The 21,238-nt window shown below is 40.3% G+C and overlaps 1 protein-coding gene across 2 annotated transcripts in view; it reads left to right on the top strand.

Moving 5' to 3' along the window:
- The window catches only part of LOC126470465 (gelsolin, cytoplasmic), a 298,993-nt gene that overhangs the window by 194,304 nt on the left and 83,451 nt on the right, over positions 1-21,238 (top strand). For both annotated transcript variants that reach the window (XM_050098324.1, XM_050098325.1), the window contains exon 3: positions 1,283-1,348. In XM_050098324.1, coding sequence (XP_049954281.1) covers positions 1,283-1,348 — 66 coding nt within the window. The remainder of the gene's footprint in view (positions 1-1,282; positions 1,349-21,238) is intronic.

Raw genomic sequence — 21,238 nt, 5'->3', positions numbered from 1 at the left:
CTTCCCCCACCACCTCCAGTAGCTGCTGCGCCGGCCGTACCTAAGACACCAGGAGAAGAACGGTGGAGGGGGTAATGGCTAGTATATATAGGGCGCCGAGAGGAACAGCACAGCATTCGTCAGGAACCACCTGAAGATGGCAGTGTGTACGTCTTTTGAAATATTGTGGAGAAATTGACACTACCCGGTCGAATACCCGAGAACTGATCAAACATGATGGGCTTCTTCAAGTTCATCCTGGATTTTGGCCTAGAAATTTAGCTCCTTGTTCCTCAGAATTCAACAGCTTTTTGAAATAGCTTGCTAATATTCCAGTTTTCTTGGTTATTTGGGACTAATTTTTCATCTTCATTTTTAAAGCACATGTTAGGTGGTTGGTAAGTTTGGAAGCATTGTTCGAAAGTTTAGTAGAAGTTCCTGGTATTGTTCTTTTGGAGGTTGTCTTCAATTAGTGATAGCTGGTTCCTGCCAAAGTTCCTTCTGATGGCCATACTGTTTTCAATGTTTGACACCTTCATTGCTTAAAGCTGATAAAGCCTTCACTTCTTTTGGTGGAGTGCCATTTCTGCCAGGTCTGTTTTGTAAGCAGTCTTCTGAGTGATGCTATTTCAAAGGCTGTTTCGGCTAGTTTTGTTTTGGTCTCCTTCCAGTGTTTTGAGTCTTGTTCCTGAAATTCTTGTTTCTTTGCTGTCGGAGTTTAAATATCAGTTTTATGAAACCTGTGCCCTTGTCCTGGAATCCTTCTTTGTGGAATAAATTTCATTTTTATTGTTGTTAGATAGTGATGGATATCTGTATTTGCACCGTTTCTAACTTTCTACGATTTCTTTTTGATTATTAAAAGATGTAGCTACACACTGACCTGATATTATCATAGGTTTGTATTAGGTGATTTCCAACTTTTCTGTTTCGTTGGGAGTTCTTTCAAATTTGTGGACCTTAATTTGAGGTTAAAGCCTGTGCGTAGTTTTTAGTCTTTCCCCATTTTTATTTGTTGTTCAGTGTGATGGAAACTCTCAACCAGGTTTCCTGAAAACTTCCTTTCTTTTCCAGTGTGTGCATCGAAGTCCCCCAATAAAATTTTAACGTTCCTCAATGTCCTAGTGATTACCTGAAGCTTTCAGCTTCTGCTGGATGCCTTTTGTTGTCCTCATTTATTTTAGCATGACAGTTTATTAAGGCATAACAATTATTTGCCCATCACAGAGTAATAATTGAGAGCCTTTCACTTAGAGAATAAAAATTCATGTATTACAATAATTCTTTTACTTTATTTTTCCAGACAGTGGAGAGGAAGGGCACATACAACTGGGATATCCATTTCTGGCTTGGAAAAGAAACTTCACAGGTAAGCAATAATAAAAAATTATATTTCATAATTCATTTTGTGAATGTGCATAATAACTTAGCTTCCAGCTTACACACAGATTTAATAATACATCAGAATTAAAATACCAAAAAACTTGAAGTATGTGTGCAGTCAGAATACTTATTGTTTGTTCTGTTCTGAAAGACTGCAATGTGTATAGTGGTGGCTCCATAGTGGTAAATGTAAGTCATGCTATGAACAAATGATATTACAAAGCATTTATGTGTAAAACTGTCATGTGTTATCCAAACAAACAGTGCTGTCCAGACATCAGCATACAAGCTGCAATAAATACACCGTAAATATGATGTAAAATTGCATGATAACTGCTTGATTACTGAAAGTCTTAATCAGCTTGTAAGGTCACAATTTAAATTCTGGAACATCCGTACATGTACCCATCCAGCCATGACACAGTTAAGTGTGATCTATGGTAAATCAGAATGTATTTGTTATGCATAGATGAGAGTTAATATCCTTTCAAGATTTGACAAGAGTCTGTAAAAACACCAGACTGCAGTCTTGTCTAAAAGGTCACAAAGTAAACATACATTAGTTCAAATACAAATGGAAAAATGAGCTATTTTAATACAATAGGACTCAATCACTTAAATTTCTGTCCACTTGTGCACTGGAAGATCTGTTTTGTAGTCATAAATATGTTTTCTATATTGGAAGAAACTTGAATCTTCTTTTAATTATGGTAGTAGTTTCCAATTCAACTTAGATTTCAGTTTTTTACTATATGCTAAGTGTATTTGTGTCTGTTTTCCTTCGTTCATGTCGAATACACATTAAACTTTTCCTACCGCATTGGACTCGCACCACCACATCCACATGCGTCTCATAGCTTAGCTGGACTGGCAGCTAAATTACTTCAAGTGACCGTCAAAACTGTCCTCAGTGAGACCATGGCCACTACAGCCACAGGATAATCAAAATATTGTGCTCCATCTGCAATATCTTGGCTCCTTGGTGCCACAAATCTGATACAAAAAGGATAAAAACACTGAGAAAATTATGGATTTTTCTCTCTTTTTACTTCATGTTCTTTGAAAGCAGTGCAAAAGCCCCTGTAATAAAAACAGTGGTAAGCTTTTCCTTTTTCAGTGGAATATATTTGGTATTTAGATCATGAAACACAATCCATTAGTGATAACAAAGTAATCTGCATGAATTTATTGTTGTGATTTAGAGGATGCAGGTGAAACCGTCAGGTTTTTACAGCATCAGTAAGAATATCTGGTGCCAAAGGGACAGAACTTGCTTAATATTATAGTTACCCCATATTTTCTGCCATTGATAAGGAGAGAAAAAGTATATTGGCCAAGAATTTCAGCTGAGAGATAACACTGGTTTCCCTTTGGCATGTGGATGGTTTTCAGTGGTAGAGAAAGGAGCTGTGTCATGTGATAAACATCATTGATTCACTGAATTTGGATGTGGCTTACATGTGTACAGGTAGGTGCAATGTCTTCAGAACTTTCTAAATGACTTTTATGGAATTAATTTCACTTATTATATATGAAATTATCAAGTATCATAATTACTGTTCAGTGTTGCCAGTCAGGTGAACTGTCACTTCAGCACATGAAAACAGGGGTGTCCACAGGTTTTGATTTCAGTAAAAGATTTTCCCCACATATGTGAATTAGAAATTATCCCTACTCACAATTTTCTCCTATTTGTTTCCACAGTGCACTTTTAGTTACTGGTAAAAACTATAAACATAAACAAGCTAACAGCGTAGTTACAGGAAAACCTGTTTCTGCATTCTCAGATTTTACGCTTTCCAAACATCTTGTCTCTCAAAACATTAAAAAAATTGTTTGGATTTCCAACTGCATCTTTGTTCCATTGGAATTCATACGTATTTTTTGCAGAAAGGTGAAACTTTCAGAAATTCATGAATGGTCGTGACATTAATATGCCATGACGACTACTTCATGTTATATGAGGCCAAAAGAGCGCACACAATGTAAAAAAACGCACCTAATATCTGCTTCAGAATAAATCACTCTTGGATATAATGACAAACTGTCCAATGGAAATGTTTCCTTCGTGCCATCGACATCATACTGGAAATTATGAAGTCAGGATGTCATGGATTCAGTAAAATCTTACACTTTGTCATTCTCCTTTTTTCAACTCAGGGGGATAGACATTGTCACTGTTTTCAAAGATACTAATACCCTTTACACTGCAGCAGTTGATACCAGCAGAGGCACTGCCTAGCTCTAAATTTTCATCATCAGTACAATTATTGGTACTTCTAATAGAGATTTCAGTTCGACTCAACCTTTTCTTGTGAGATTTTGTCACAGGTGGTACATTTTTTGCTCCCCTTATTTCCATTTTCGGTTTTCATCTGTTTATATGGTGCAAAAACTTATGAATAGAGAAGTCATTCTTTTTTACTCTATTCACATTGCTTCTACACATCATCATGCACTATATTATAAGTAAACTGCATTCGTGCAGTGCTGCTCACTTAAAACTCATTGTTGACTATGGAAAAATTGAGTGAACTTCATTCAATGCTGACAACACACTCGTATTGTAACGAGCAGCTGTGTTTCATGATAGTGCATTATAGAGATGTTCATACTCAAAATGTGGTGCTATTTGCAGTATTGATTGTGAAGTTAATTAAATGAAGGCTGTTTCACTCAGTGAATACCACCCACTTGTATAATGCATAGGTTGGCTAGTAGTTCAAATGGCAGTCTTCCTGCTTCTACCAACAAGTACAGCTTAGCAGCCAAAGAGTGCAAATGAACTGGAACATAACAAAACATGCTATTTTAAATTAGCACATGGCAGCTCTTAACCATTATTTGGAAGTCGAATGTGTAAGTTTCCTTGTGAGTTTTTTGTCATGTAACTGTTTTGTTACACCAATAGTCATTTTAGGTTATGAAGATAGACTCATATAGTAATGTGGGAACTGGGAGAGGGACTTTCATTCCCTAGGAAGACAACATTTCTGAGCCAGAATTCTCATCATGGATATTCTTCTAAATGAGATGGTGTACACATGTAGTAATTTTGTCACTCAGTTGATCAACAGCTCCATTTCATTTTAATATATCTTATTAGTCATGCCCTGTGCCTGTTGACATGTAATCTTTCCTTTCTTATGAACTACACATAGTTCACAAGTACTAAAACCCCGAATATTCTGGCTGTAGAAATGTGAATTTAAGTTTGCATTTTTGTTTTAGGTACTGTACTGTGTTTAATCTTCAAAGGATAATGTCATTTGTAGGATTTTACTTAGTTTTTTACAGGTTTGTGTTTAACATCTATTTGTGACACAGTAATTTATTCTTCTAATGTTGGCAAGAACAAGCAGTGCATGCACCTCGAGGAAAAATGCAAAAGTGTTGCTAAGAATGTTTTTGTACATGTTGCAAATAAATTGATGGTTCAACTGCTTAGTCATTGTCACATCACTTACTATTGTTAACTTATGGCAGGTGTGGGTATTGAAACAAAAATTTTAGTAATTTGTATTGATATTGCACCAAACTTAATTTCCATTTGTGAAGTATTGATATTCATGCGTCAGTATTTTAGATTCATTTATAAAACTAAAGAAGTATGTCAGTGTATGCTCCAATTGTTTCACCAAATGTGCAAAGATTTTCTAACTACAGCCTTGTGTTGTTCGACAACATATGTTCACTCACAGATTCACAAAATCTCTGCATGCTGACTGTCATACTCTGCTATAGCTCTATAGATTCCTATAAACAATCAGTAAAGTTGCCAAAATTTATTTAGTTTGCCAAATTATTGTAAAAGTGTGCAGCTATATTTGACCTGTTTATCAAACTTATATAGGGTCTGACGTGTTTGAGTGAAATTTTGACCGACGGCAGATCTGATAAAATTGGTGGACACAATGTTGATATGTAGTCTGAATTTTTAGGGAGATGTAGTTTTAATTGTGGTTTATCTGATGGCACCATGAATTTCCATAGTTATTGAATTTATGAACAGGGATAAAAGCAAGAGAGCACAAGCAATTAGCAAAATGGTACACAGGTTGCATCTTTCCCAGCCATATATTGTGTGCAGGATTATGATGATAAGAAAATAAATGTTACATGCACAGTATAACAAGTGAGAGTGCACTAAAATGAGAAAAAATGAGAGATCTGTTCTTCCACAGGTGGTGTGTATGGTCCCACTGTGTGGTATTTCATAACTTTGTTAGAGGGCCAAGTAAAAGAAAACACAATTTCCACAAAATTGTGCTCCCCTTTTTCAGTGAAAGTGCAAAGTAATTGTAAGAAGTTATTAAAACTGTCCATTTGGAGAAAGATGACATAATCATCAGCTTCTGAGTTTAATTTTTCCTTAGAAGATTTTTGTGGGTATATTTATCTCTGTTTCAACCATTTCCTGGACCACATCTTGTTTTCTTTTTCTTCTTTATTCTTAGTGTTAAGGTCAATGCTTAAAAAGGTTTGTCTACATTGATAGTTCCCATTAGTTTAAAAGTACATCACAAAATGAACGCACAACACGACAGCTCCTTCAAGTTGAGGTTAAATCTGGCAAACTTGGTTGTACATACATACACTGCTTTAACGACCTGTGGATAGCATACAGTGAATTTGACAAACAAGTTTGATAACTACCAGGAGCCTTAAAATCGTTGTCCAACAATTTTCATAAATATCAACGAATGAAATTTTGTGAAGCAATTTTAAATTAACTATGCAACCTCCTACAAAATTTTCCATTGCTCTAGTTCATTTTATAACTCACTGTACTAATGTTTTATATAATTTTTACATCATTTTATTGATATTTTAAGGTTGTGTTAGTGAAAATTTTCCAGTGGTTTCGGGCCTGAGCCCATCATCAAATGTAAAGGAGAGTTCATTGTGAAGACAAATGTAAAACATAACAAGAAATCAATGCTACCGCCTGACAATTGACTTGGGCCCAAAACTAATAATAGTTCAATAAAATCATTCCTAAAAAAACTTGTGTCTGGTTGCACTAGTTCTTACAGTGCAGTGTACTAAACAGCTGTGGTGTTCTCCAACTGTAATTGACAAAATAATCCCAGTTATGTGTAGAATCCAGGAGCTGAACTGTTGAGAATACCAGCAAAGAGATTCCATTCCCCATTAAATTTTTTGCTGATATTTAGAGACACGTATTTGTTGTTCCTCAGTGTGCTACACTTTTGTGAAATCCCGTCTCGAGGGGCTAGACAGTTCAACTAAAGGTTGTTCAGTGTGTAAAAAAGAAGAAGAAAAAAAGAAAAAAAAAGAAAAAGAGAGAATTCAGAATTGCTCTTCTGCAATTTTAAAGTGTGTGTATTGATGGATGAAACTCTGGGTTTGAATCGCTAAAGTTTGTTGCGATTTTGCAATATAATAATTTGTTCTGTGTGACTAAAACTAGATATGTATTGAATTTTTAGTTTACATAGAGGCAAGTAACAACTGATATATGGATGATAGTTGTAAAGGCTAATTATCACCTCAAAAAAGTTAAATTACATAATTAATTTTTTTATAGTTACATGTTTGCAGTTGTGGTGCACATTGAAATCCCTATGCACCAGTACCACTAAAGAGCTAAAACAAAATGGCAAAGTCCATTGATAAAGAGAAGTTAAATGTGGTAATTACTTTTCTGTATTTGAAGGGTACCAACACTGAAACAATGAAAACTGAGTTGGTGGAAATGTATGAAAACACCGCACCATCATGACACAGTGGTTAGGTGGTGCAGACATATTTACATTGTGCTTAGGCGAAACTGAACGACAAAGTAAAAAGTGGCAGACCAGTAAAAAATTCTCTCTCAATCATGATTCACAGTTAGTTAGGATAAATAACATAGTGCCTTACAGTGTGGATACTACTAAGTGGAAACCGCTTAAAAACAGTTGTCCTGAAGTCCATAATTATTCCAAGAAGTTTACAAGAGATGACCTGGGATGAAATTTTAGTGGGACGGTCAATAAGTAATGGAATACATTTTTCCATGGCCAGTTTCAAGATGAAGAATTTGTTGAGTCATCATGGAATATTCCCACTTCATCCCCTGTAGTTTCATGAGGTTCAGATAGGTGTAGGTGCTACACATCCACTTCAAATTGGCATCTGTAATGGAGGTGCATTCCAAGCAGAGTGGTGTCATTGAGTTCCGTTTGGCAGAAAACCAGAGCATCACAGATATTAATAGGTGCTTGCAGCGTGTCTAGAGAGACCTGACAGTGAACAAAAGCATGGTGGGTGTTGGACGAAGTGTCTGTCATCTCAACAAGGTCACACAAACCTTTCAGATCTCCCGCATGCCAGCCAGCTGGCTGGAATGTGCAGACACTCATTTTAAGTGATCATGACAATGGTCTTCTGGGTGCATTATGGTGCAACAATCAACTCTGAAGTGTGTTGCGCTACCTGCAGGAAATTGAAGAAACGGTTTCAGCATTTCATTGCAACAAAAATACAAACGAACTTGTCCTTCTCCATGACAATGCAAGGCCTCGCACAAGTCTGTGCACCAGATAGGAGCTCATAAAACTTCATTGGACCTACAGCCTTGCCCACCCTACTGCACCTTCAGACTTCCATCTGTTTGGTCCAATGAAGCATGCACTCTGTGGGAATCAGTTATGTAGATGATGATGATGATGATGATGATGATGATGATGATGATGATGATGATAAGGTTATTGATGCAGTAAGGCATTGGCTCCGATGTCGACCAATAGAGTGGTACAATGCTGGCATACAGGCTTTCCCCCACCCCCGTCCCCTTTGCTCCCCTGGAAGGTGGCGTAAGGCCATTGTTTTGAATGGAGATTATGTTGAAAAAGAGGGTTTTGTAGCCAAATGAGTGGGGAATAATATGGTGTATTGGAATACTGAATAAAATGAACCAACTTTCAGAAAAAAATTTTAGTTATTTATTGACTGTCCCTCATGTGATGAACCAAATGCTAACATATTTAATCTAGTCCACGATAAATTCATATCCTCATGTGAAAGTAGCTCCCAGCATAAGGTAATCAAAAAGGACATCAAACAACCATGTACAAAAAAAAAGGTATCACTATAGGCATTCAGTATCTAGTGATAGGAAAAGGAAAATGTATCTTTTGGCAAAAACAAGTAGGGATCCTGCAGTAGTTACACACTACAAAAACTACTCAAAATTACTAAGAAAATTTATTAAAAACTCAAGTAACATGGACATTGTCGGAACTCGGTAATTCCAACAAGACTTCAGGCTATATGGAATGTAGTGAAGCTAGACACATGACCAGACACAGAAAAAGATAACATCACTATTGAACTGAATGGACGAGCTATAAATTAGTCATAGGTAGCAAATATATTTAATAATCATTTCTTAAGTGTAGGAGAAAGCCTAGGAATAAAAAGTTAGAGAAAAATCACAGCACTATGTTTAAAAACCAGCTTTCATAAAATTCATTCATATGAATGTATCAACTATTCTCCTTCCGATATTAAGAAAATCATACATTCTCTCAAAAATGAAACCTTATGTGGTTTTGATGGTGTTTCCAATAGAGTACTAAAGATTTTTCCCCATACAATAAGCCCAGTCTTATTTGAACTGTGTGTAGGAAATGCGGTACACCTTTGAAGTATGTGTAAGAAATACGGTACCAGTGGAAATGCATACATAATAAACAGTACATGGACTGTGGTAAACAAATACTTCATTTGCTGGACAAAATTAAGTCATGGTCTAAACCAGTAGGAGGTTCAACACATACTAAACCATCACTCTGCTGCACAGGGCAGTGATGTGTATTTTGTCAGTCAGAGGTGACCTCTAGTCGAGAAGTCACCCTAGAGCCACCCCTCTCCCCTGTCCCCCATAGTGTGGAGCACAGGGGAAGGGGAGGCATTGCAAGGTGATGAGGTCTCTGCAGTGATCTGTGTTGGGGCAACGGCTGCAGTGGTGCCAGAGATCTCGTAGTCTCTGAGGAGGCTGGAGGGCACGTCCATAGTGGGAAGTAGCCAGTACCAGTGTGCTGTCCATGGTAGCAGCCTCAGCAGTGGGTGTCAAGGGTGAAATGGCCGACAATGTATTTCTGTTGTCGACTGAAGCTAGGACAGTCATGCCATAAACCGGGGTGATTTTTGAGGGAGCCCTCAGTAGTGAGATAGTACATCAATTCTGCCATGTCTGCATCAGCCGGTATAGGCAAGGTAAGGTGGTAACGGTGCAAAATCATGCTTGCTCCATATCTCCTGTCTTCATATTGCATGAAGATGACCACGTTTTCATCATAGAGCATGACAGATATATCCTCTGGGAGAAAGTTGAGAGGTTGAACTGCAGTGTGGAAAGGGGTAGAAGATGGTTGGTCGGTTGCAGGGCTAAATGGCAGCTACAGAGACCATTCTGCAGTGGTCCAAGCTGGCTTCAATCTCTTAACATACACTGTCGATCATTTGCCCGATCTTGATGATAAATGTGTTCATGCTGCAATGAGGGCCTATACATGACGGGTGCAGGGTGTGCATCACCACATACGAGCAGGGGGCAGATCCTTATGGTCGAAGACCCAAGCCATTGCCCGGTGTGAAAGGGGGGGAGGGGGGGCATGGGCTTGGTATATACAGGTTCTGTATGTGGCGTCTGATGTGGGCGACTAGATCTGGCAGATCACAATCGATGGGGGCTGTAGCCTGTACGACAAAATTGGCAGAAAGGGATAATGTCTCGCTGTACAGGATCTCTACTTAAGTTACATCAAGGTCTTCCTTATGGGTGGTGTGGACAATACTCAATGGAAGGGCTTAGGTCCATGATTCAGGATGGCACATTAGCACCACTTTTAACGTGCATTACAATCTTTCAATGAAACTGTTAGACTGTGGGTGATAGGCGGTGGTATGGAAATGGTGGGAGCTGCAAAGATGACACAGTTCATTGAATAGAGGAGACTCAAATTCCATGCCCTGCTCCATAGTGAGTGACATAGGACAGCTGAAACGTGCAATCCACATGTTGATAAAAACTTCGGCAACAGCCTCGGCTGATATATCAGCAGAAGATGCAGCCTTGACACATTACATAACTCTCTCGATCAATGGTATAACGTAACACTGTCTATCAAGAGACTGGAAGTGGTCTTACTACCTCCATGTGCATGTGTTGGAACCTCCCCTTGGGGTCCTGGAATTGGCCAACTGGAGCTGAGCATGGCAGTAGATGCATGCTTCGATCTATGTGGCACAGTCTTTCCACACGAGACTGTATGAAACATTGTCACTGAACAAACGTAGGGTGATACCCTAGGGTGAGGGAGATTGTGGATGAGGATGAACATTTGTTTTTGAAAAGGTTTCGGGACAACTGGTCGGATCTGGTCGCAGGGCGTGTCACGTCAAACCGGTTTGGTGAAGCCAGGGAAGGTATGTTGCTCAAGTTTGAAGACTGTGTTGGGGGTCACAAAAGAGGTTCTGTAAGTCTTGATCTGGTTGTAATAGAGCTGGCCAGAGAGTGGTGACAAGTGACAGAAAGGTCTGAAAGGTGTAGTGATTAGTCTTTGGTATGTTCTCTTTTGCCATGGGAATCTGCATGTATGCTATTATAAAGTCAGTAACACTGAATATTTTGGTGCAAACTAACATTTGGTCAAAGTCCTGGATAATTGTCTCCAATATTTTGGTGATTGAGCCACCAGTTGTTGTCACACAGGTGCCATGATTTGTCTTTCTTTAAAACAAGTTTTATTGGGGACACGCAGGGACTGTCCAATAGGCAGACAATGCCTACCTCCATTAGTTTGTCCATGGCAGCCTCCGACGCTCTAAGTTTGTGGGGAGGGATGCATCATGGCCTACTTCAGACAGGCAGGCCAGTTGTAGTGTTCATACGATGAACAGTACCATTGCAAACAAAAAACTGCATATGGCCCGATAATGGGTGCACATCTGTGACCAGAAACACAGTGTTGTGGAGCAGGGTCACTGGGCAGAGCAGTGGGTATGCTGTCTCCAAAGAGGCAGACATGTGGCATGGCTGTTGTGAACATTGTATGACAGCAAGGTTGTGCTTTGCTGCATGAAGTGATGCTGCAGTGTCAACAGCATGCTGCCGAAGATCGATGTGTTTGCATCTTATGATATCATTTGTCGTGCATGGCAAAGAATAGTTGGCCATCAGAAAGTGAAGCTTGCTGAAGAGTGCTGAGCTCTTTAGGTGATGGTCTAGTAGTGTATCTCCATGTGATGAAGAGGGAGGTGGACAGGAATGTTTGGTGAGAACTTCACTGATAACCCCAATGATTGGCTGCTGACCATCACGGCATAATAACAAACTGCAGGCAAGGTCAGGAAGCACATGAAAGTGATGCAGAAAGTCTGCTCTCAGGACCGGCTCGACTGTCTTTGCAACGAGGAAGGTCCAGTGCATGTGACTGCCTGTGTCAAAGTCCAAAGTGATTGAGGTGTTGCTGGCAACTGTGATAAGTGTCATTTGCAGCACATAATTGGGACTGATAAAATAAACATTGCTGCCCTGTGCAGTAGGGTGAACATAAGATCTGTGACAGTTTAGTATGTGTTTAACCTCTGATAAGGATTTGTGCAGCATACTCCGTATACTGTTTATTACATATGCACTCTGACTGGTACTGCATTTCCTACAGTGGTGGTCAATCTATGGCACCGTGTCACGATTTTGAACAAATCTGCCACGCTGGTTGGGTACTCAACAGTGCTGCCATTGCTCATCGCTTCACTTCATTGCATCAACGACAGTACAGAGGATATTTTTCAAACAGTGTCAAAATGTGATATGAACATTCCATGTGACAATTTACAAAGTATTGTTTGACCTGGACTAGAGGAACGTCAGTGCAGTGATTTAGACAGAAACAATGCCGAGTGGAATAACGAACAATGAAGCCCTGTTTATCCTTTAACTTTTATCTCGTGTGGTCATTGTTTACCCTCTGTTCCACCACCTGCACCTATCCGTGGTCTTCTGAACCTTTCCAGTGGCTTTTCGACTGATATTCTCCACTCACAATGCTACATGGACACTCCTAATGGTACATTTCCTATGCATCATCAATGCGCTCTGTCAAAAAATCTTGCCATTATCTCATTTACCGTTTTGATGTATGGACAGGAAATTATGATGGTCAATCCCATCACAGTGCCTGTGTCTCATGTCGCAACTATGACCACACTGTGTTTGTTCTGCTCAAAAGTGATCCCATTGCATTGAATAGTGACATCAAACTCGTTCCAGCTACGTCTCCTGCACCTCATGACTTGCTTAACCTAACTGCTGCCACACATACAGTGCTAACATGCCCGCAGGCCTGCACTTTTGCCACATTCATCCCTTCAGGTTCCATCTACACTGTGCCAACCCCTGTCTGATGCCACATCTGCGCCAAGTGCGTTTGAGCTCTTGGACACCGCCCACAGAGATGCGACCCATCCATTTGCTTTACCAAGCAGTATATGTACTGTGCCTGCTGCTGTGGTTTTAAAGCCACCCAACACCACACTTTGGTGACTGCCTCATCAGTACAGTATATCACACAAGGTCTGTGCTCCGTATGACAAAACATTGCACCTTCTGCATCACATGCTTCTGCATTGCTGCCAGACAGGCACTTCAGAGAGACGAAGCAACTGCATACTACATGTGCCGTCGCTCCTGTGCTGGCCACATCGGTCAGCATCATGCTCTGGTTGGTCCCGTGTGTACAACCCCTGGACAGTCTCCAGACCACCCACCCTCATTTCAAACTGCCCCTGTTCCACACAAACCTGCCAGCAGTATTGTTTACTCTGTGTGAGTGCCTGTGATATCCATCCACAGGATTGTCGATGACGACAAGATTTATGACCTTACTCAGCCACCTTGGCAATGACACAGATGTAATCCGTGACCTACACCTGGCAGCATCCACTCAAAAGTAAATGACTAAGGCTTCCCCGCTCCAGTGCATCTCATGCTCCCTGGAACAGAAACCACACGTAGTTATGCATGAAGAAACCCTCTGAGAAAACACGCTATCCTCGCCTTGGTGACCTCTACAGATGAAGATCGATCCTATGCTGGCACCTGGCTGCATGCTCTGGCTATTGAAACTTCCCACATACATCGAAATCACAATGCTGTTGAATGAGAATGACCCCCTTGATTCCAGACTTCGCCTTGCATATTTAATTCACGCCCTGGCATAGTGTCATATTCTAATCAACAGCTACTCTGACATCAGCAAGACCATTGTCCCACTCGGCTATGAGGTGACAAAGGCTAACCAACTACCACAGAGCTGGCCCGAGCTCTCCCATTCGCCACAGGCTGCCATCATTGCCTCCACTCCATGCAGAGATTCGGCCTGGGCCCCCCTCCCGCCACCATGTCGCACAACCTTCACAGTGCCAATGGTCATCAATCACTGAAAAACACGGCAAGTACACTCACCACCTCTGTCTGCTGCCCCCTTCCTCCCTCCCTCCCCCCCCCCCCCCCCCAGCACTGTTTACAGGCAGACATCACTTCAGAGACTACCACCACCACCACCACCACCACCACCACCACCACCAACCACCTCTGCCCCTTTGACAGCCGAGCAATTTTGTTGGTTCCATAGCAGAATTGTACAGGAGGAAACAAGCACCAGGCTGCTCTATAACCACAAGATGCCTTAATCAAGTTGCACCTGCACACTTCTATCACCCCACATCGCCGGGTGCTGATGACAGCACAGTTGAGCACCCCACAAACCAAACATCACCACCATCTCACACTGCTCCTCCGACAGGCCACACTTATTTGTTTACGACCATCTGATGCAAACCTACTTCCTAATCAACACAGGTGCTGATGTCAGCACCCTCCTACCACCTCGAGCACTTGCAACTGTCTCGCCATAACCACTCAAATTATGTGCTGTTAACGGCACTGTCATCGTTGGGTTGCTGGCACCGCCTCATCATTTTGAACTTGAGCCTGGGGGGACCTTCCTAGTCATTGATATGGTTGAGCCAGTCCTTGGAGCAGACTTCGTGTCACTATCACCTGCTTCCTAACCTCACCCATGGTTTGTTATTACGCCATGACAGTCGACAGCCAATCATTGGAGTTACCAACGAAGTTCTCCTTGAACATTCCTGTCCCCTCCCAACTCTTCATCAATCTTTCAATGTTGATGCACTGAAAGAGTGTAATAGAAAGAATGACCTGGAAGTCTTGCTCGGTTCTTTCAATTTAACATCTGTCATTGATTTTCCTACTTGGGTAGTAAAGGACAGCAGCACATTGATAGTTAACACTTTTATAGACCAAGAGAAGTTTAAAAACATCAATTCTTGTCCTGTTGAGAATGGTCTTTCTGATAATGGTGCTCAGCTAGTTACAGTATATGACAGCTCCATTCAGTAATTCAAAACTATCCTTCAAAGTTGTGCGTTCAATTAATTACTCAACAATTGGAAATTTCAGAGAAAATCTTCAGCAGTTAGACTGGGATGAGGTGTACAAGGAACCCAATGCTAATTTAAAATATAACTTATTTCATGATACACTTGTAAGAGAATTTGAAAACTGTTTCCCCAAGAAAGTAGTTAAATCTAATTGTAAGAAACCATGCAAAAAACCTTGGCTTACTGAAGAAATAAAAATATCTTGTAACCATAAGGGAACTGTATATAACAACAAGAAACAGTAATGGTCCAGAAACAGCCATATATTATAAAAACTACTGTGCTACATTAAGGAAGGTTATTAAAAAGTCCAGAAGCATGTGCATCATGTCTGAGATTAACACCTCTGATAACAAAATCAAAACAATTTGGAATATTATAACAAGGGAGACAGGGCAACCAAGAGTAAAGGATGATAGCATTACCATCAAAGTGAATGGAAACTTGACAAACAACAACCCGGAAGTCGAAAACATTTTGAATAATCATTTTTTAAATGTTGTAGAGAAAATAGGATCTAAATGTTCATTAGAAGAAGCAAGGTAGTTAATGGAAGAGGCCTTACACAATTTGATACAATTGAAATTCCACCCACCTCTCCTTCTGAAATTACTAAGATAATAAACTCTCTCAAGAATAAAAGCTCACATGGAATTGATGGCATTTCCAGCAGGATAATAAAAGCTTGTTCCCAAGAGGTAAGTGGGATTCTTAGCCACATGTGTAATAGCTCTCTGAAGCACGGTATTTTCCCAGATAGACTGAAGTATGCCATTGTTAAACCACTGCATAAAAAAGTGGACACATCTGATGTCAACAACTACCACCCAATCTCTCTTCTGACTGTCGTATCCAAAATTCTTGAAAAAGTAATGTATTGTAGAGTAGCTTCACACCTTTGTAAAAATAAAGTTTTAACAAAATGTCAGTTTGGCTTCCAGAAAGGTTTTTCAATGGAAAATGCTATATACGAGGGCGGTTCAGAAAGTAACCTCCGATTGGTCACAATGCGGGTTGTGGGGGGAGTAGCGACGCCATCTGTGCGTTCACGCACTCAACAGGTCAGTCGGCATCAAGCCGTGGTCGAGTGAACGTCGTACCTGCGCTAGTTTAGTTTATGTGGCAGTTTGAAATGTGTGCTGCAATAGAAAACCCCGCGAAATGTGAAGTGCGTGCTGTCATAAGGTTTTTTACAGCCAAAGGATATTCTGCAGCAGCTATTCATCGTGAGCTTTGTGCCGTGTACGGACCAAGAGTTATGAGTGAAGGAGTTGTCCGTGAATGGGTACGTTTATTTAAAAGTGGACGAGAAAACGTTCATGATGAAGAGAGGAGTGGTAGACCATCATTGGTGACTGACGAATTCGTTCAGACAGTTGATGCAAAAGTTCGTGAAAATCGACGTTTCTCAATGTCGGAGTTGTCTACTGGTTTTCCACAGATTTCTAAGACTCTCTTGTACGAGATAGTGACAGCAAGATTGGGTTACCGTAAGTTCTGTGCACGATGGGTGCCCAAAATTCTTACCAACCACCACAAAACTCAAAGAATGGCCTCTGCATTAGACTTTCTGTCACGTTATGAGGACGAAGGAGAACCATTGTTAAACAGAATCGTGACCGGTGACGAAACCTGGATGAAGTACGTGAACCCTGAGACAAAAGAACAATCAAAGATGTGGGCACATTCAAATTCGCCTACCAAACCAAAAAAAGCCTCGCAAGATTTTTCTGCCAGAAAACTGATGGCAACGGTGTTTTGGGATGCCAAAGGGGTGTTGTTGGTTGAATTCATGGAACGTGGTACAACCATTAATCAAGACGTGTACTGTGAAACAATAAAAAAGTTACGACGGGCTATACAGAACAAACACCGTGGTATGCTGACTTCTGGTATCGTTTTTTTGCACGATAACGCCCGTCCTCACTCTGCTCGCAGAGTCCTTCAAGTGGGATGTTATCAACCATCCACCTTACAGCCCAGACCTGGCGCCAAGTGATTATCACCTCTTCATGCATTTGAAGAAATGGCTCGGGTCACAGCGGTTTGATGACGACGAAGAGCTCAAAGATGCGGTCACAGGCTGGCTCCAGGCACAAGCGGGTGATTTTTATGCAGAAGGAATTTCAAAGCTTGTGAAGAGGTACGATAAGTGCCTCAATCGCTATGGAGACTATGTAGAAAAATAGTGCAAAGATGTAGTTGTAAGATGTATATATTAAAATATTTTTATTTAACTTGGTGTATTTTTTTAAATCAACCGGAGGTTACTTTCTGAACGGCCCTCGTATATATACCTCCACTAATGAAATATTAAATGCTCTGAGTAACTGGAAGTCACTTGTTGGGATTTTTTGTGATTTCTCAAAGGCTTTTGATTGTGTAAATCATGGAATACTTTTAGATAAGCTCAAGTACTGTGGTATAAATGGGACAGTGCTCAAATGGTTTAAATCATACCTAACTGGGAGAGTGCAGAAAGTTGAAATAAGCAGTTCACATAATATGAAATAAAAAACTGGTGATTTCTCAAACTGGAGAACAATCAAGAATGGGGTGCCGCAAGGTTTGGTCGTGGATGCTCTGCTGTTCGTAATGTATATTAATGTCTTGCCAGTCTATATTCATGAAGATGCAAAGCTGGTACTTTTTGCTGATGACACAAGTATAGCTATCACACCCAACAGACAAGAATTAACTGGTGAAATTGTAAACAATGTTTTTCAGAAAATCATTAAGTGGTTCTCTGCAAATGGGCTCTCATTAAATTTTGACAGAACACAGTATATACAGTTCCACACAGTAGATGGAATGACACCATTAATAAATATAGACTTCGATCAGAAATCGGTAGCTAAGGTAGAATATTGAGAATTTCTAGTTGTATGCATTGATGAGGGGTTGAACTGGAAAAAACACACTGAAGATCTGCTGAAACGTTTGAGTTCAGCTACTTATGCTATTAGAGTCATTGCAAATTTTGGTGATATACATCACAGTAAATTAGCTTACCATGCCTATTTTCATTCTCTGCTTTCGTATGGCATCGTATTCTGGGGTAACTCATCATTGAGTAAGAGTGTTCATTGGACAAAAGCGTGTAATCAGAATAATTGCTGGAACTCATCCAATATCGTCCTGCAGACACTTATTTGAAGAGCTAGGGATCTTCACTGTAGCCTCACAATATATATATTCACTTATGAAATTTGTTATTAACAATCCGAATGAATTCAAAAGTAATAGCAGTGTACATGGCTACAACACTAGGAGAAAGGATGATCTTCACTCTCAAGGTTAAATCTAACTTTGGCTCAGAAGGGGGTAAATTATGCTGCCACAAAAGTCTTTGATCACTTACCTAATAGCATCAAAACTCTGACAGATAGCCATATAGCGTTTAAAAGGAAATTAAAAGAATTTCTGAATGGCAACTCCTTCTTCTCATTAGATGAATTTTTGGATATAGTAAGTGGGTAATTTCCCCACCCCCACCAAAAAAAAAAATTAAAAATATCAAGTGTCATGTAGTAATTTGTGTAATGTAATATCTTGTATAGACACCTTTTATTAACCTGACACATTCTACATCATTATTAAGCATCGTATTCATGATCTATGGAACAACTACTAATCTAATCTAACAGATACACCACTGGACCTCCTCCTAAGTGCTAAGTGCTCAGTGCTCTTCAGTGAACTCCACTGTCAGATGGTAAACTGTTCTTTGCTACACTCAACAAATTGCATCATGAGAGACAAAAACATGGATCTTTGGCCGTGCGTTGCTGACACTCCAGCGTTACTTCATGCTGCCAAGCACAAACTTGCTGTCCTATGTTTGCACTAGCCACACCGCATGTCTGCCTCATTGGAGGATGCCAGTGTACTTCCAGAGCCTGTCTGTAGTGAATCTGAACAGGTTAGTGACATGCTGTATCCAACTTCAGTGTGCGATTCTGACAGTGTGCCCACTGCTCCGCCCAGTGACACTGATCTAAAAGGCAGCATATTTCTGGCCACAGATGTGCACCCTACTATCAGATCACATGCAGTTTGTGCTGTTCGCAATGGTATTGTTTTCACATAAACACTACACCCAACCTGTCAATCAGACATAGATCTTGACACTTCCCTCCGTACAAACTTAGAGCAGTGAAGGCTGCTGTGGACAAACTAATGGAGGCAGGCATTGTCCACCCATCAGACAGTCCCTGGGCATCCCCTATAAGGTTCATTTTAAAGAAAGACAAATAGTGGTGCCTTTGTGGTGACTACCAGTGGCTCAGCCATCAAACTATTAGACAGCTACCCAGTCGCTAACTTACAGGACCTCGCTCAGATGTTAGCTGGCACCAAAATATTCAGCATTAATGGCCGTAAAACAGTGTACCTCCAGGTTCCCATGGGGCAAGGGAACATACCAAAGACAGCAATAGCTACACCTTTCAGACTCGTTGAGCTTTTGTGTATGCCTTATGGATTGAAAGGCACCACAGAAATGTGGCAACGTTTTATTGACACAGTTTTGTTCAGTCTACCATTTTGTTATGCCTACATGGACATCATCTTCATATTCTCACTGTCAGCGGGAGAGCATGAGGCTCATTTACAACAAGACATACACAGTCAAGCTGCCTGTGTGGTCATCATTAATGAAGACAAATGTCAATTACAGCAAGCACACGTGCCACTCACCGGCCACCACATAGATGCCTCTGGCATCTGACCGACATCAGAGAAGACCGACCAGATATCTCTCTTGTCACCTCCCTCCACCTACAAAGAGCTACACAGATTTATAGGCATCATAAATTTCTACAGGAGGAGACATCTCACACGCAGCTGAGACTCTGCTTCGTCTGACCTGAAGTCCTGCGTGGGAAGAATACTGCAGGAAAATGCTGCCTCGAGTTGAAACCTCCTATACAATCCACCATTGATAATATCAAGGATGACTTACTGTCCACAACTACACTGGCTCATCCGTCTCCTGATGCCCACCTTACTATAACAACAAACATGAGTGACCTCTCTAACGGTGCCGTGTTAAAACAGGAGGTAGCTCAAGTACCCCAGCCTCTGGAAGTTTTCTCTTGCAAGCTTTCAGATAGGCAGTGTAAGTGGTCAACCTTTGGCCATGAGCTACTCACCATCTATGAGGTCAGGGTGTCTGTGGGGTGATACAGCAACTATACGTCACCTCTGACTGACAAAGTAAACGTTGCTGATGGTGTAGACCACAATTTAATTTTGTCCAACAATAAAGTAATGGTTTGTTGTCCACACTCTATGCGCCGTTTAATTTGTATACAGACCCACTAGTACCACATTTTGTACAGTTCTGGAGTTGCACATCCAAGGGTACTACACCGATAAGTGTTATTACATTACATTAATACTTGGTCCATCGATCATGAAGAAGACACTTTCTAATGATGCAGAATGTCAGTTTAACATAAGATTTCTTTACATGATATAATTTTCTTAACAGTTATTATTACATACTTGAAAATTCATCTATTGAGTTTTCATTCAGAAATTCTTTTAATTTTGTTTTTAAGGACTGGTTGGCTATCTGCAGACTTCTAATGCTATGTGGTGAATGACCAAAGATTTTTATGGTAGTATAATTCACCCGTTTTCTGTGCCAAAGCCAGCTTCAACCCAGAATAGTGAAGTTCATCCTTTCTTCTAGTGTTATAGCTATGCACTTTGCTATTTTTTTTGAATTGGGATGGATTATTAAAAACAAATTTCATAGATGAATATATGTATTGCAAAGGTATTGTGAATATCTCAAGTTCTGTAAATAAATGTCTGCAAGGTGATGTTGGGTGGGCTCCAGCTACTGCTCTGATTACACACTTTTGTGCAATGAATACTTGTTCTCTTAATGATGAATTAACCCAAAATATGATGCCATATGAAAAGTGGCATAGGAAGAGAAGCCAAGCCAAATGTTTCAGCAGATGATCAATGTGTTTCTTCCAATTCCATTTCTCATCAGTGCACACACCCAGAAATTTTGAATATTCTGTCTTAGCAACTGATTTCTGTTAAAAGTATTTACTGTATAAAATGTGTGTTTGACCATCAGCTGCTTCTTTTTAAACCAAAATACCAATAATTTGTCATGGACCATCTTCACAGATAAGGGTTAAAATGGTCAAAGCCACTACATTACATTTGTCATTACTTCAATAGTGTGTAGGGCATGTCATGAACATCGATATGACATGGGACTTCAAAAGGAAACATACCTGAAGAGAAGATCCCTGAAGATGGTGCATGACTGAAACCAGAGGATATTTGGGTTTAAAATAAAAGCAGCTGATGGTCAAATGTACATTTTATACATTACTTGACAGCTGTTGGTAGTCACCTTCCAATAATA

This window comes from Schistocerca serialis, chromosome 3 (assembly GCF_023864345.2).
Source record: "Schistocerca serialis cubense isolate TAMUIC-IGC-003099 chromosome 3, iqSchSeri2.2, whole genome shotgun sequence".
Lineage (NCBI taxonomy): Eukaryota > Metazoa > Arthropoda > Insecta > Orthoptera > Acrididae > Schistocerca > Schistocerca serialis.
This window is presented reverse-complemented; position numbering and strand designations above follow the sequence as displayed.